The 14,590-nt window shown below is 57.4% G+C and overlaps 6 protein-coding genes across 6 annotated transcripts; 2 read left to right on the forward strand and 4 right to left on the reverse strand.

Annotated features, from left to right (window-relative positions):
* Nucleotides 1–120: 120 nt before the first annotated feature.
* Nucleotides 121–2,132, reverse strand: B0H64DRAFT_379032 (uncharacterized protein). Its single transcript, XM_062802615.1, has one exon. The coding sequence runs from the start codon at nt 1,975–1,977 to the stop codon at nt 196–198; it is 1,782 nt and encodes a 593-aa protein (XP_062663245.1). The 5' UTR covers nt 1,978–2,132; the 3' UTR covers nt 121–195.
* Nucleotides 2,133–3,647: 1,515 nt separating this feature from the next.
* Nucleotides 3,648–5,640, forward strand: B0H64DRAFT_351035 (major facilitator superfamily domain-containing protein; the record flags this gene model as incomplete). Its single annotated transcript, XM_062801450.1, has 5 exons — nt 3,648–3,769; nt 3,836–3,885; nt 3,977–4,838; nt 4,911–5,126; nt 5,190–5,640. The coding sequence occupies 5 exons, from the start codon at nt 3,648–3,650 to the stop codon at nt 5,488–5,490; spliced, it is 1,551 nt and encodes a 516-aa protein (XP_062663246.1). The 3' UTR covers nt 5,491–5,640.
* Nucleotides 5,641–5,655: 15 nt separating this feature from the next.
* B0H64DRAFT_469927 (uncharacterized protein) lies at nt 5,656–9,343 on the reverse strand. Its single transcript, XM_062807806.1, has 4 exons — nt 8,868–9,343; nt 8,069–8,788; nt 6,942–8,013; nt 5,656–6,885 (listed from the first exon to the last, which is right to left on the reverse strand). The coding sequence occupies exons 1-4, from the start codon at nt 9,045–9,047 to the stop codon at nt 6,110–6,112; spliced, it is 2,748 nt and encodes a 915-aa protein (XP_062663247.1). The 5' UTR covers nt 9,048–9,343; the 3' UTR covers nt 5,656–6,109.
* Nucleotides 9,344–9,808: 465 nt separating this feature from the next.
* On the forward strand, nt 9,809–10,689 carry B0H64DRAFT_169 (kinase binding protein CGI-121-domain-containing protein). Its single transcript, XM_062798731.1, has 2 exons — nt 9,809–10,272; nt 10,341–10,689. The coding sequence occupies exons 1-2, from the start codon at nt 9,997–9,999 to the stop codon at nt 10,674–10,676; spliced, it is 612 nt and encodes a 203-aa protein (XP_062663248.1). The 5' UTR covers nt 9,809–9,996; the 3' UTR covers nt 10,677–10,689.
* Nucleotides 10,690–11,292: 603 nt separating this feature from the next.
* On the reverse strand, nt 11,293–12,561 carry B0H64DRAFT_413996 (FAD-linked oxidoreductase-like protein; the record flags this gene model as incomplete). The annotated part of the gene is made up of 1 exon (XM_062805004.1): nt 11,293–12,561. One exon carries the CDS (start codon nt 12,559–12,561, stop codon nt 11,293–11,295), a length of 1,269 nt encoding a protein of 422 aa, XP_062663249.1.
* Nucleotides 12,562–13,751: 1,190 nt separating this feature from the next.
* Nucleotides 13,752–14,443, reverse strand: B0H64DRAFT_314078 (uncharacterized protein; the record flags this gene model as incomplete). Its single annotated transcript, XM_062800189.1, has 2 exons — nt 13,752–13,927; nt 13,996–14,443. The coding sequence occupies 2 exons, from the start codon at nt 14,441–14,443 to the stop codon at nt 13,752–13,754; spliced, it is 624 nt and encodes a 207-aa protein (XP_062663250.1).
* Nucleotides 14,444–14,590: the final 147 nt, after the last annotated feature.

A 14,590-nucleotide genomic window follows, 5' to 3' on the forward strand; every position in this document is an offset into this window, starting at 1 on the left:
TTGGTGACCAGTTTATAACAAGAGGCTTTCTCGATAAGGGCAGGTTTCAGCCATCCCTCCTGCGCAACGGTTCGGTGTAGGCCGGCGTGATGGTGCGATGGCTGACGTAGAACCGTCAAATGTAGTCATGGAACTATGTGTGATTTCTATACATGGGGTATTACATACTGATTAATACAGCAACGACTCCGCCCACTATCCCGGGCCGCCGCCGTTGACCACATCGACCCCCTTAACCGGCGTGTCGGGGCCGGCAAGCTTCCTCTGCGGTGTGCACAACCTGATCACTGACCTTTCCACAGCACTGTCCACGTTAAATCCAAGAGCCGACAGCACCGTCACAACAACAAGCAACAAGATGCCGATGACGACGATCAAATCCAAGATATGCACAAGCCACCACAAGTGCTGGGTCCCGAGCGGGCAGGTGGCGTACTCGGTCTTCCACTCCCAGCTGGCCTCGTCAAACCAGATGCTCAGCAGGCCGGCGTTGCCGCCGAAGCCACCCATCATGCTGCGGACCGTGACCTCCCGAACGCCGGGAAGCTCATCCTGGCCGACAATGCCGGCCCCGTTCGCCTGCCGCCATCGCTTCACCTCCCACGCGCGCTGATCCGACTCCGGGATGGACTGGTTGATGTAGTGCCACGTATCGCAGCCCTCGTGGTCATGCCCGTTGAGGATGATGCCCGGCCGGCCACGGCCGCGACCTGCCGCCTTGGCGTTGCCCGACATGCCCAGGATGCCCTCGAGGAACCCCTTGCTGGCGGCGCCGCTCAGCTGGTTCTGCTCCCTGAGACTGCCGTCGTGGTCGTGGAAGTCGAAGAAGGGGTCGTCGACGCAGACGCCCTCGGGTTTGTACAGCGGGATGTGGGTCAGGATGACGGTGAAGTGGCCCTCGAATTCGACGGCGGCGGCGGTGTTGATGACCTTGTTGATGAACGAGTACGTGTCGTCCTGCAGCTTGGTGGAGATGGCGGGGGTGTCGAGGTTCATGTCGTTCAGCACGATGATGCGCAGTTCGGGTACCAGGCGGCTAGAGCTACCGTCAGCCTCGAAGGTGGTCTCGGCGGCGGATGTGTTGGCTAGGGGCAGCTCGAAGCGGAGCTCGTAGTTGACCTTGCCAAACGCAGCCTCGAACCTCTCAGTCCTCTCGTCGTTGATGTCTCCCGCATAACCGATATCGTGGTTTCCAGCGACGTTGATGATGCGCCGAGTCCAGGCGGTCGATTCGTTGAAGGGTCCACCTCCGAGATGGCCGGCCAGATCATATTCTTCGGCCGGGTAAGCCGCCAGCTCATCCGGCACACGCTCCGCTCCACGGAAGACGCGGTCCCAGTAACGGCTGGCGCGGCGATAGAACTCGTTGTCGTCGACCCACTGGCTGCCCAACAGATCGCCGAGCACGGTTACGTGGGTCGGGCGTGACCACCAGTGTACCGTGCGGTAGATATGCGCGAGATATAAATCGTTGCCGACTAGGTCGATACGTTTGCGAAGCGATTCGAGCGCATCGAAGGTGTCCTCGAAGACGACGTCGACGAGCTCATGGAAGCTCTGCCGAATGCGCTGTCGCAACGACGAATGGTTCGACTTGAACGTCACATGCCGGAAGAGCCTCTTCGCGTGCGGGAAAACACCGAGGTAGTCGGTCGGAATGGACGTGTCGCCTTCGAGTTGGGGGTCGCCGAGCGCGAGAAGACGGAACGGCGCAAGTGGTCGCGACGGGACGAAGGCAGTCGAGTTCACCTTCTCAGCGGCTCCCGTGGCGGATTGCCAGTGTAGTTTGGCAGTCTCGAAGAATGCTGCTCGCCCGGTGTCGGCCGAGATGGAAGCACTGTTCTGGCCCGGCGGCAGCGGGAATGCGCATGTGCTGAAGACAGGGTAGAGGTAGAGATAAACGGTCAGTCCGATCGACACGGGAATTAAGATTCGCAGGGCATGGCGGAGGAGCGCCGTCGGGGTCAGACGCGTCATCAAGACAACAGCATCGGGCACTCGCTGCCCGATGCTTGTGCAATACAAGAATGCCAGAAAAAAATACAAAGAAAAGAAGCAAACGACTGGAGATGGTGCTGACGGTTGTCGGGTAATGGAAGTGAAACAAACCAAAAATGGAAATGTTGGAAAAGGGTCCCGCGTCTGAGGCGGGCTTGGCGCGACCCCTGGAGGCCGTCAGGGGCAGCCCGTCGAACCATGTGCTGAGATAGAGGGTTAGGGTACATGCGTACTCACGTCCTGTACCTCTGCAGGGATTCCACCGCTGTTCTCCGACGTTCTAGACCTTTCGTGCCTCATCAGCCCTGGCCGCTCCAACGACACCACAACCTCACAACCTACGCCACTCAGATCGCGACTTTGCCAACCACGAGGCAAAGCTTGCTTCTTTCTTGATATCTATCCGGGCTGCGTCCAACCAATCGGTGTGTGTTGCCGTATCCCCCTACTTTTCTCGACATCCACCTCGAGCAAATCCCGCCCAAGCTGGCCACCGAACCAAGGTAGAATGCAGTGACAGCACCAACCACCGTTGCCGATTCGGATGCTTGATTGTTCTCGCGCGTTTCCAAGTTCGTGTTGCCGAGTGCCCATCGAGGTCTAGTGCCGCATTATATTCGTCTTGTAAAAGGAATAAATCCGCTCACCACCAACGAGACCCTCTCACCATCCGAGCCCACTCTCTTGGCGATGCTGACAACCACACTTGGCATATCCACGGGGTCGCCCGCCAAGGGCCAAGAACGCCTGGCACGCTCGAAAAAGAGCTTGACCCGGCCTTTGCTGGCGTTCGCCAAGTTGTATGCAGCTCTTGGGCTGAGGGGCCATCGGCGCGGCGCGGGGGGTTGAACCCGGTGGACAATCAAGATGTAACAGATGATCGGAACCGTGCGTCTCGATCTGTTTTCTCCCGGGACTCTAATATGTCAGCAATGCCATTAGTAGATGATTTGAGACTAACCACCCATTTTTCTCGCCTTGTGTGTGTTGGCGGTGCCCCAAGTCCCACCGCTCAAACCCGGTCGATATGTACCCAAGTCCCAAGGCAGCCAAGATATAGAAACAGCTATTTGCGAACCCCCCACGGTGGAACCATAGGAGGCTACAATGACGCCATATGAACCAAGCTTTGTTTGAAACAATAGGAAGAGGATATCGGTAGTTGGTTGCCCACCTTAGGCCTGCCAAGTGTGGAGGCTGTTGTCGGCAAGACACGGAGTACCTTGTCCACGCTCCTGGGAGCAGCAAGAATGAAAGTTGCTAGACATGGCCGGCCAAGATCTCCAAGCCTTTATGTACCCACGGAATATGCCTGCCTGCCTGCTGAAAGTATGGCGTGCTGGACATTGCCGATGTTCTCATATGTGCCCAGAAACAAATCAGAACATCTCGCTCAAACGGGGTCATGATGAGGGCCGCTACAGCCAATTCCTGTAGCCGCGTGAGCAGTGAACTGCCCGGAGGTATAAGGGCGGCCGGAGATCCGGCATCTTTGAAGTCATGAGGTGCCTAGGTCGGCAGTCAATCCACGGCCGTTTCACACCCACTCAGTTGATTGTCTTTCACCCTTTGCCTACTATTTCCGCGGACCGCGGACCAAAGTCTCGGGGCCATTGCTAAGAGCCGACACAGTGTGGCATCCCGACAACATGTCCGGCTTCGACGTTAAATCGGCAGATCCGGGCCAGTATCCGCCACCCCGTGAGGATGAGGAGTCTCTTGCCCTGCAACGGGATTGGTCTCCCGAGGAGGAAGCCAAAGCCAAGCGGAAGTGTGTATAATCACCGACTATTCGCCTTTGGTTGTCACCGCTAACGAACCCCTCCCCTCGTGATAGGCTAGACTTCATTATTATGCCACTGTTGACCCTTGGCTTCTTCTGTTTACGTCGGTGCCAATCATTACCTGCCGCCAACCTCCCATACCCAGACCCCCCTTCACGTTGTAGCCCCTGAGGCTAACACACCCTCCGATGTAGAACTTGACCGTGGCAACATTGCCAACGCCATTACCGACCGCTTCATGCAAGATGTTGGGGTGACACAAAACGAATTTAACGTCGGGCAGCAGATGCTATCGCTGGGCATCGTGCTGTTTGAGATCCCGTCCAACATGATCCTGTACCGTGTCGGGCCCGGAAAGTGGCTCACGCTCCAGCTCTTTCTGTTCGGGACCGTCAGTACCTTCCAGGCTTTCCAAAATAGCTACGGATCATTCATCGCAACACGATTCCTGCTTGGAATTACCGAGTCAGGGTTCATTCCAGGCGGTCTATGGACGCTCTCTACATGGTATACCCGCAAGGAGACGGCAAAGCGCGTCATGTTCTTCTACTTTGGAAACCAATTCGGCCAGGCGTCATCTAAGCTGCTGGCGTATGGCATCTTGCACATGCGCGGCGTTGCAGACCGAGCCGGCTGGTTCTGGCTGTTCGTCATCATGGGTGGTTTCACCATCCTCAGCGGCTTCGTCCTCGGCTTTTGCTTGCCCGACTCATTCCGCAACCCGTCCCCGACCTTTCTTCCCCATTTCACATTCTTCACCAAGCGAGAGTTGCATATCTTGCAAACCCGCGTGCTGCTCGATGACCCCATGAAAGGAAAGAAGAAGAAGAACATCAATCTCGGTGCCTTCAAGCGTGCTTTCGCCGACTGGCGTCTGTGGTGTCATGTCCTGATCACCCTGTCCAATAATGGCCCGCAACGCGCCTTCGACACTTACTCGCCCTCTATCGTCAATAGCTTCGGCTTCGGTGCCCTGACTAGCAACGCCATGGCGTCTGTTGGTCTCTTCCTTCAGATTCCAGTTTCATTCACCTTCAGTTATGTTTCTGATCACTTGTATGCTTCTCCCTCACCCAATCACCCCAATACCTGTTCTGTTGGATAGCTGCTGACCTGACAAACCCCTAGCAACAAACGTGGTGAAACCGTCATAGCAGGATTCTGCTGCCACCTACTGGGCTATGTATTCAATCGCGTGTTTACCGAGCTCATTGGCCTCCGGGGCGTCCGTTATTTCGGTGTCGTCTGGACGCAGACCTTCGGCACCTTCTCGCACCCCCTCAACATCGCCTGGATGTCCCTCACCTGCGAGGACTCGGAAGTGCGCGCCCTAGCCATGGCAATGTACGTATCTTGCCTCTTCCATGCCAACGCATCTCAACAAAAGGGCTAACTCACTCCCCTCAGGGTCATCATGGGTGCCAACATCGCCGGCATCTACGGCGCGCAGATCTTCAGGCAGGACGACAGCCCGCTGTACCGGCGCGGTTTCACCATCAACATCGCCGTGCTGGCGGCCGGGCTGGCGCTCGCCATCGTGCGCTATGCCGATGATCTCATCCGCCGCCGCCGCAGCCGCAACCAGTTCCTGCAGGCCGAATCGGCTAGTGACGGGGGTCAGACCAAAGAGGACGAAGGCGCCCTCGCTGGACAGACCGAGCCGGGGACGGTGCAGTTCAAAGGCCCTGACAAGCAGGCTCTGCTGTGACGAAGAAAGTCACAGACTGCAACTAGTGGTGGAGGAGTTACTTGGTTGACCGATGCGTCACCCATTTTGAAGCCGTGGTGTTGATGGTGTGCTCCCGGCTGGTCTGGTAACTTCGTTTTGAAAGCCGAGCAATGCGAGGTTCTTGTCCCCCCCACCCCCCCCCTAGTGGGATCGCAGTTTCGGGATCGCAGTTTCGGGATCGCACTTCGTTGTATTTTCCACCACCCCGAGTGAACTACATAGAAAAAGGCCTCAACCTAGAGGCAATTAGAGATGAGGTCCGATCCCCCACGGACGACACCTTGAAACTAGTTCCGGAAATACAGAGCGCCGAGACCATGTGGCCCAAAAAACCAGCCGAGAGTATGTTGTTGCCTGTTGCTTCCATTTAGAGACCCCCGAACACCTCCCGCCGTTTCTAACTGAAATGCGTGAGACCCAGATATTATACCACATTGCCAAATCATCCTAGCTCCACAAAAAGCCGAGACAGATCCTAGACGAGAGGTGACCCAGCAAGCAAGCCGAGTTCATGCTGACCGAAAGGAAGAATCCATATACCGTGGTATCAATAGCGATTGGGGAAAAGGTGTATATAAAGACAAAGAAAAGGATGCCCTCATGGGCCGCTCACACCACCAGATCCGTCATGAAACACTAGGAGGGGCCACTGTCCTGAATGTGCGCTGCCCATTGCGTCGTCTTGGTTGACGTGGTCGACGACCCCGCCGGTGCCGACATCGCCCGGCCGTCCAGAGTTGAGCGTGAGGAGGGCGTTGGCGCTATACCGGTCCTGCGTGTCTTGGATCGCATTTGTCCAGTCTTGCCATGTATTGGTGGGGGGCGCGTTATGCGCCATTAATGGGGGTTGCGCGGGCCAGTTGTCTGTCGCCTGTCCCGCGACGTGTTGTGTTGCTTGGGAAGCGAAGGCGATCAGGGGATTTTGCGCCGCAGCCGCTTGCTCCATTGCCGCCGTCGCGTTCGATGCGGTTGCCGCTGCAGCGGCCGAGGCTGCTGCATAGAGATACTGTGCCCCATCGGGAGAGTCGACTGCCCCGGTATTGCTCTGGTTAGCGGCAACCCCACCGGCGGCCTGATCGCCGTAGCTGAGAGACGGGTAGGCGGCGGCGGTGGTGACGCTGGGTTCGTAATAGTTCCCGTTTGTGGTACCACCGTTCCGTTGCTCGGAGGCGGTAGTCGCGCCTACACCGCCGGGAACTAGTGCGTTGCTTGTTTGTTGTTTTGGTTTCACGGCTTGTTGGTATGATGGGGACTGCTGTTTGATGGGAATCTGGCCGGCTGGTGACCCGGACTTACGGCCCATGTCTTGCTCGATCCAGTTGATGGTTCGCTCAATGATGGCGCCTATCTCGGTTGCAAGACGATTGCCCGTGCCTGCTATTGCGTCAGTCATGGGCGAAAAGCCGCCGACGGGTACCATGGGTGCTTACCTAAAAGTCGACCTATTTCCCCGATGATGTTCAACCACAGTGACATGTCTTCACGAAGGGCGGCAACCTCAAAGGCGGTTATTTCGTAGCGCCGTTGCCAGTGTGCCACGAGTGTCGAGAAAATGGCACCAACGTAGACCGCCTGCTGGTACCAGGTTGTGTCCAATGACTTCAACTTGAACAGCGATCCAACCACCTTGAGAAGCTTCCGAGCCGTCTCCTCGCAGACCCTAGTGTTTTCGGCGACGATTTTGGCATCATCAGCCAGACAAACGGAGGGGTGCCTGAGACAGAGGGTGAATTCGAGACAGAATGCCTGGGTGTAGAGCGCGAAGATTTGGCTCGTGGGCTGGCATTTGTCCAGTCTCAGCTCGTCGGGCAGCTCATCCAAAAGGTTCCGCAACGCCTCTTCAAGTTGGCTGACCACTTGGACGTACTTGCTAGGGTCTCGCCGCACGCTGTAGATTTTGGAATACATCTCGATGTAAAGAGGGGTGATCTTGAAGCCTGTCAGGCCGACACTGTAGTTGCAATGGCCGATCTTGGAAGGATCCAATATCCCTTCCTCTCCAATGTACTCATCGTTGATAGCGAGAGGGAAGCCGACGTCAAACTCTTCCACCGAGATGGGCATCGGCCGGCCGAGTCGGCCGTTCAGGGTGCACAGGATGGCGACGGTAGCCCACCATATTCGCTTGCGCACTTCGTTATCTATTGTTGTCCCGCCACCTGGTATCTTGACAGCTCTGTGAAGATTCATCTCGATGGCTTTCCCAAACGCGTAGCTGGCGACGGCCAGAGAGCACTCGGGCTTGGGGAAGTTCCGAGTATGCGATGCAATCATGGCCAGGGCCTGGACAGACGTCACCGCATGAGAAGTGGCGAGGTCAAAAAACTTGTTCAAGCTCCAGTGGTAATGCTTGTTGGACAGTTCGTTGAGTTGGGCATGCTTCTCGGGCTCCTCCTGGTTCCTAACGCCGTATTGAAAATAAATTGTGGCGAAAACCATGTGCACGACGACCAGCTCCGGCACTGTCGGCTTGAAGGTTGGGTCGTCATAAATACGTGTCAACTGCGGCGGGGATCAGTAACGGCCCTAACCACGTCGGGGGCAGTGGGTGACTTACAAGCTGGATAAAAGAGGGTTTGTGCAGGATTGGAAGGAATGGCCAGACCATGAGGAAATACCACTCGGCATATGTGAACGCATCATTCCTCGAGGGCAGCTCGACATTGCTCTGCGGGGGGTTGATGTTGAGGCAGGATTGGAGCAGGGCCATGACGGATTTGTTGTAAAGCGGCGAGCCGATGGGGGCTCCGGGAGGAGGCTCATCGATGTCCGGGGCGTCAAAACATGTCAGGTCAATCGTGGTCCCGAGGATGGATAAGGTGGTTCCCTTGATGGAGCTGAGAGGTGCGCTGTCCGAGGACACACCCAAGTAGCTGTCTTTCGGCCTGGACGCGAGCATCGACCATGGCGTATGGGTGCTGCCGCTGTTGGATGGCGGCTTCTGTTGACTGTTCTTCACCCATACCAAGCCGACCTGCTGCCATTGGTCCTTGAAAGACGGGTCGGGAACGCCAAGGTGGTCGCGGGGAATATCTGGGGGATACGTGGTCGTGTACCCGGGAAACTGCCACGGCCTTACTTCGACGCCGTTGTTCTCCAGGAGCTTTTCGAGCTCGCGGATATGGACGAGCATGGCACCCTTCTCGCGCTCGAGTTGTTGGAGATAGCCCCTCCGCTCGGTGCGGCCCGTGACGCGGTCGGTCACGTAACACTCGAGATTCTGGGTGGCGCAATGCGAGCAGCCTTCGGCGAGGGCGTCGCAACGGATTTTGCGGACCTGCGGGCAACAAGGTGAACGGTCAGCGACCCGAACCCATCAGACGGACACCCCGGATTTTCGGCCACCATGCACTCACCTTACACCGATCGCACGCCTGCCCGGTGCGCGTGTACGACTGCAGCTTGCTCTTCACGACATTGGAAAACTCCTCGGGTCCGCGCTCGAGACGCGCCAGTTTCACCTTGGGCACCGAGGCAGCATCGGCTGGCCCATCGCCGGCGTCGCTGGGTCGCTTGGGTGGGCGGGCTTGAGGCATGGTGTATTGTATGTTTCGGCGACCGGCAGGTCCCGGTACTTGGGCGTGATGCTGTGCCGCGCCAACTCGGGGCGGCGTGGCGTCGGTGGGGGAGACCCTTCAATTGTCGATGCTGTGTTGGACGGCGCACAATGCGGAAACGCGTGCAAAACCTGGGGGAACCGCCCGCGCCTCAGGTTGGTTGGCCGGGTCGAGAATTCGGGTGCTGGACGGGTTTTGCCGATGGCAGACCGGTGGGAGAAATGGAGATTGCCGCGTCCCCAGATCCAGATGTTCAGGGGCGGCACCTGGCCCTGTTGCCAAGGGAATCTGCTAATTGGGTGCACCGCGTCCAGAATGCCGGGTTTTCTGGCCCGACCCAGCATGGACACATGGACTGCAGCACCACCTCACTCGAGGTCTGGGCGGGCTCCATCCGTCAATTTTTACCCCGGCACCTTAACTCACTCGTGAGCCCGGTAACTACTCGTGGCGAAAAGCTCGACATGCGTCGCGGCACGACATCGCGAAAAAGCAGTGTGGTTCGCAGTCGCTTCAGCGCAGGCTGTCAGGGAAGGGAGAGGCTTGGGTAGTTCAACCTCTGCGCCATCGCGATCGCAAGCCGCAGGCTACCATCCCCTTGTGGCTCGCAGGGTTCTTATTTGCGATCGGATGCTTGGGGACAATCCCGTCTCATCTCTTTCGGCCCGCTGATCGGATGACAGATTTCGCAAAACCATTCCGCAGGTTGGGTTAGGGTTAACTGCAGCCTTGGCAGTCGCGGTGCGTCAACCCCGCGCTGCCCCTCCAAGTCGGCTCGAAATGCCCGTCGAAATGCACTCCTCAAACGCTGCGTGTCTTAACTCCCTACCGATTGAATTTACATTTGAAACCCGAATTCACGTAATACCCACTACAATCGAAGAGACCTGCCTGAAAACGCCGAAATCTCCCGAACAAAGCAGAAACAATGGCTCTTGAAAAGCTCAATCTTGAACACATCCCTCCAACTTGTCAGATTTACGCTGCCTTTTTTCGGGACGTCTCAAATTGCGAGTTTCTCCATACGCAACTACTCTCTCGGAATAGCGAGTTTGAGTATGCCTTCATCGATGCTTCATCCGTCATCTCCAGGCTCCACCTACTTGCCGCTGTCTACAGCGCTGCCAATATGTTGCTGGACGGGACGCTGCGGACACCCAATGTTCACTCGGAAATCGTGGTGTCCTTGAACACAAACAATAACGTACATACTTTCTCTTCCCTTTCAATCACCACGCCCATGAGGACCGAGGTCGTACTAACTTTGCACAGATCGCAGACGCGTACCGAAGGTGGGGCATCACTCCCGGCAAGACAAAAGACCTGATCGTGGTCAAAGTCGTACTGTCGTCATCGACCGCGCAAGTAGAAGCCTCGACGCAAGCACAAACACAAGAAGCCATCTGGGACCACATACAGCAACACGTGAAGGGAACCCCAACCCCCTTAACGGATGCCGAGCTTGCCCAAACGACCGAGTGGCCAAAGGTGCGCAAATACTACAGGCTCAACGGGGTTCCGTCGCTGGAGCGTCTTGCGGATGAACAAGAACAACGACAACAGAGCGAGAGTCTTGCCATTATGGGGATGGCATTGCGAGGGCTTTGATGGGAGGAATGATTTGCTGGGTTCGTTACCGCACCCTGAACGCTGTCTGCAGCAGACGCTCAACCAACGGCAAACCCCGCAAGAAAGGGGGGGCAAATCGGGGCCAGGACGCAACAGAATACCCTCGTGGAGCCACAATTTCGTTTCCTTGGCCACAACGGTTTCGTGAGAAGACTGTTTGGAAGTGAAAGTGGCTCTCGGCGACAAGAGCAAGGTTGCAATAACCGGGCGCCGGATAGTCCATACAATCGTCGCATAAACCTTCCTGTTTCTTTGGAGAGGAGTTCTGGCTACTCCTAGCAAGGGTCACCCTCCGACAAAAAGAAATACAGGCTCAAACCAACGAGCCAGAGCCGCTCCCTCGAGCCCCTGCACAACCATTTATCAGACGATCAGAAAACAGTGGGGGATGGCGCGAGAGATCAGTATTGTGGGAATACGTTTTATAGCAGCCGTCTACCAGTCAGCTTCGCTCCCCTCTAAACTAGAAAGTCGTCCGCAGATACATGCTGCGGGGTCATGATGGCATCAAAAAACCGATAAAAATGCAGTGCGCCCCAAACTCCCGCCCTTCCTATGCCCCGACTACATATGAGATGCCAGCAAAAAGCCCCACCTACGCCGACAGCCCAAAAAGGCTCTTCACCCTCCGAAATAGCTCGACCCGCATGGCATCCCGCCCCGCCCGGGTCCGCTGCACCGCATCCCGGTTCTCGTGCGCCCTCCGCAGCAAATACTTCATACACTCGCCCGTCGAGCCCCAGACGAGGTACTTGTAGGCGCGCGGCGCCCTGTTGGCGGCGCGGGTTGTCACCAGCTCGCAGCTGACCTCGTCCGCCATCCCCTGGAGCTGGGCAAACGCCACGTCCACGTCCGTGTTGATCTCGGAGAGGACCTTGCGCGCCTTGACCACCGACTCCCGGTTGTGCGTGGCCACGACCACGCTCACGTTGGGAAACGCGGCGGTCCCGCCCTTCTCACCCCGCGGTGGCTCGAGACCCGCGCTCCACTTGCCCCGCAGCAACGCCTCGGAGATGCCGTCGTAAGCCGCGTCCGTGTCGGCCTTGGTGTTGTGGATGAGGTGGCGGGGGTCGGAACCCAAATAGGCGCCACGGACCAGCTTGACGCCGAGGGTAAAGCCACCCTGGCTGGCGGCGGCGAGGTGCCGGCCGATCGTCGACGGCGTCGACTTGAGATACGCCTGGTATGTGCCATAGACAACGGCGTTCTGCCCCGTGTTGTACTTTCGCATGTACGCGAGGGACCAGTCATCGATGCCCGGCTGGAGGGCCTGCTGCTCTGCGTCAAAGAGCAGGCGCACACCGCGTGATGCAGCGAGCTGGCAGATGCTGTCAATGGCCGAGGCCAAGGCCTCGGAAGGCTGCAGGCGCTGAGAGAGGGCGTGAAGCGCCTGGCGGCCGGCGCCGGTGAACTTGAGCGCGACGAAGTCGCCCGGCGAGGCAAGGCGTACCGTCTCCATGGTGCCATTGGCCCAGGGGGTGATCTCGGTTCGTACACAGTCTTCGGCAACAGCGCCAGTGCTGCATGAGGCGAGATCCTTCATCTGTGCTTCGGTGAGCACGACCTCCTTGGCGTAACCCAGAATGACGCCGCTTAGGCCGATCGCTTTCAGCGATTCGATCGTCCGTCGTACTTCCAGCGGGTTCTCGCCCGCGCAGAATTGGGCATAGAATGTTTTTTTCAGGAAGAAGCGGAGAAGGGGGTTTCTGTCTGGGTTGAGAACCGCAACAGAGGTGTTCGCCAGGACGGACATCATGGCTAGGGACGGCGGGAGCAGGAGCGGGGATGACGAAACGGTCGTCGTCATGAGAGACCGGAGAATATTGGTTAATGGCAGCACACCCAACGGCGCCGGCTGAGGCATCTTTGTTGGATGATGCTCAGGCGTGGGGGATGACAAGTCGACAGGGACTGGAGCGCCTAGCGTTGAATGCACGGAAGGTGATGAATTGCTGGAAGATGAGTGTAAAGGCCGTGATGATGTGGGTGTTGATTTTCTGGTGATGTGAGAGTTCCGACGTGTTTGTGGCAAGCAATCTTGACCAGACGGAGAAGCGATTGCTGTGGCGGGGATGGCTGTAACGATCGGTCTTGCCCTCGTCATGCTACCTGGCGGAAGGATGCCGGCAGGTAGCGATCTGGGGAGGGGCGCCATGGCAAAGTGATACCGTGATGCTTCCTGGTAATCGTTTCACTGTAGGAAACCCGAATGGCGGAGGGTGGAGGGGACGGCCAAAAGATATGATAGAATCCAATGAACAACTTCGGTGGGGGTTAGGCGAGGGGTATCGAAGGATGGACGCTGCATCAATGGGGTTGCCCTGGGTTTCCATTGATGAGACGAACTGTGAAGATATAATCGGCGAACAACCCGCTTCTCGGTTCTCCTCCCACCGGTATCGCAGACCATTCATCCCCGAAACGCACCGAAACGCACCATAACCCACCAATCCCGGGGCCATTACGGGACAAGATGAGAATCTTCATTGGCGTCGCAATGTGCCGTTGTCGTGGCGCGCGATGCGCCGATGATGTTATCGCTGGTCTCCTCTCAGAAAACCGCAGATAGCCGCACATGTGGGGTGTTCACTCTCTCCCGGCACCGCAATCCGGCCCACATTAAGCGTCCAGAGCACAAAGAGCCACTGAAGCGGGGCCCTGCCAAGCAGCCGAGTGCAGCGCAAAAGCGGCTTTGGGTGTTTGGGGAGGATAAAACTCGGGGCCCACTCGCAGTGTCAAACCAGGTCAGGTGAACTCCACGCCCGGCTTAAGGACGCCGGGAGATCTCAGCGATACTTCGAAGCAACCAAATCCTCGCTTCGGACGATCGACCAGGGATTGAGCGCGGTTGATATCGGCGTCCATATGGTGATTGATATGCCAGAAGGGTCAGCTGACCGCTATCGGCGTTGAGGGGGCGTGGGGGTTGCCGTCATCTGGGCCAGGACGCCGGGCAAAGCGGAGCGAATCTCGGTCCGTCGAGTCGGGCCGTAGCCAAAACTTGCCGACCAGTCCGGCAGAGCAGATTAACTCGCGGCAGGATAAGTGTGTTCCTTATGGTGTTCTCGGTTCCTTTCTTTGCGATGCGCCCAGCTGCCGCTTGACCCAGTCGACGTATCCGATGGGGCGACCCCTCACCACACCCAAGGCATCCTGGAGCCCTCCGTAGACAAACCCAGCGGCAAGGGCGGCTTTTGTCGTCCGAGCGGTCATTGGCAAAGAGAAACGATCTGCAATGCAGTCGTGGTATTAGCAGCCATTAGACAACATGTCGCAAGAAGATGTAAAGGAGCCATACTCCAAAGACTAAAGCCCCCTGCCACAGTGACGCACGATGTCACCGTGTTAAAGATGTCAGCGGTTCCGCGGTACGAGTCGAACATTTGCTCGATTGCGAACATGGCCGTCGTCCAGAAGGACACTTTGAACCCCATCCTGAAACCCTCGCGGATTCCGCCATATGCCATGTGGTAATTCTTGCTCTTGTGGTAGAGGAACCAGCCCGTTGTGCTAGTCGGCAGCTTGTGCGCGTGCTCTGCTCGAAACTGCAGACCTGCCATCTTGCCGCCTTGTGCCGTTCCCAGGGTGAATCCAGCAAAGAACGACAGGGACGAGGCCATTGGAAGTCTCAGTGGGGCGGGTAGGGAGAGGCGAGCGTTGTGGTACAGCTCGTCGATTTCGGCACGAGACGGAGGGGGCGGCAGTTCGCGCATCCGCGAGGGTGCCTTGTCGTCTGTAGCAGCCATTGTCGGTACAATTGAAGGATTGGCCCGGTCTTAGCAAGACGAAATGTGTGTGAAATCGGATCAGTTGGCGGTTCGACAGAGCTGTGTTATCTGGAGTGCGTCGCGCCAGCGTGCGTGGACTTTTTTGTACCTCAAGTTGATCAGATG

This window comes from Chaetomium fimeti (genome assembly GCF_033439085.1).
Source record: "Chaetomium fimeti strain CBS 168.71 chromosome Unknown B0H64scaffold_1, whole genome shotgun sequence".
In the NCBI taxonomy this organism is placed as follows: Eukaryota; Fungi; Ascomycota; class Sordariomycetes; order Sordariales; family Chaetomiaceae; genus Chaetomium; species Chaetomium fimeti.

Bases quoted from the DNA above. Each gene is read 5' to 3' on its own strand.
- B0H64DRAFT_379032 (XM_062802615.1), bottom strand. From the start codon at position 1,977: ATGACGCGTCTGACCCCGACGGCGCTCCTCCGCCATGCCCTGCGAATC.
- B0H64DRAFT_469927 (XM_062807806.1), bottom strand. From the start codon at position 9,047: ATGCCTCAAGCCCGCCCACCCAAGCGACCCAGCGACGCCGGCGATGGG. The intron at 8,014-8,068 runs GTAAGTCACCCA...TCCCCGCCGCAG, and splicing joins AACCCTCTTTTATCCAGCTT to TTGACACGTATTTATGACGA. The intron at 6,886-6,941 runs GTAAGCACCCAT...ACGCAATAGCAG, and splicing joins GGAAATAGGTCGACTTTTAG to GCACGGGCAATCGTCTTGCA.
- B0H64DRAFT_169 (XM_062798731.1), top strand. From the start codon at position 9,997: ATGGCTCTTGAAAAGCTCAATCTTGAACACATCCCTCCAACTTGTCAG. The intron at 10,273-10,340 runs GTACATACTTTC...AACTTTGCACAG, and splicing joins CCTTGAACACAAACAATAAC to ATCGCAGACGCGTACCGAAG.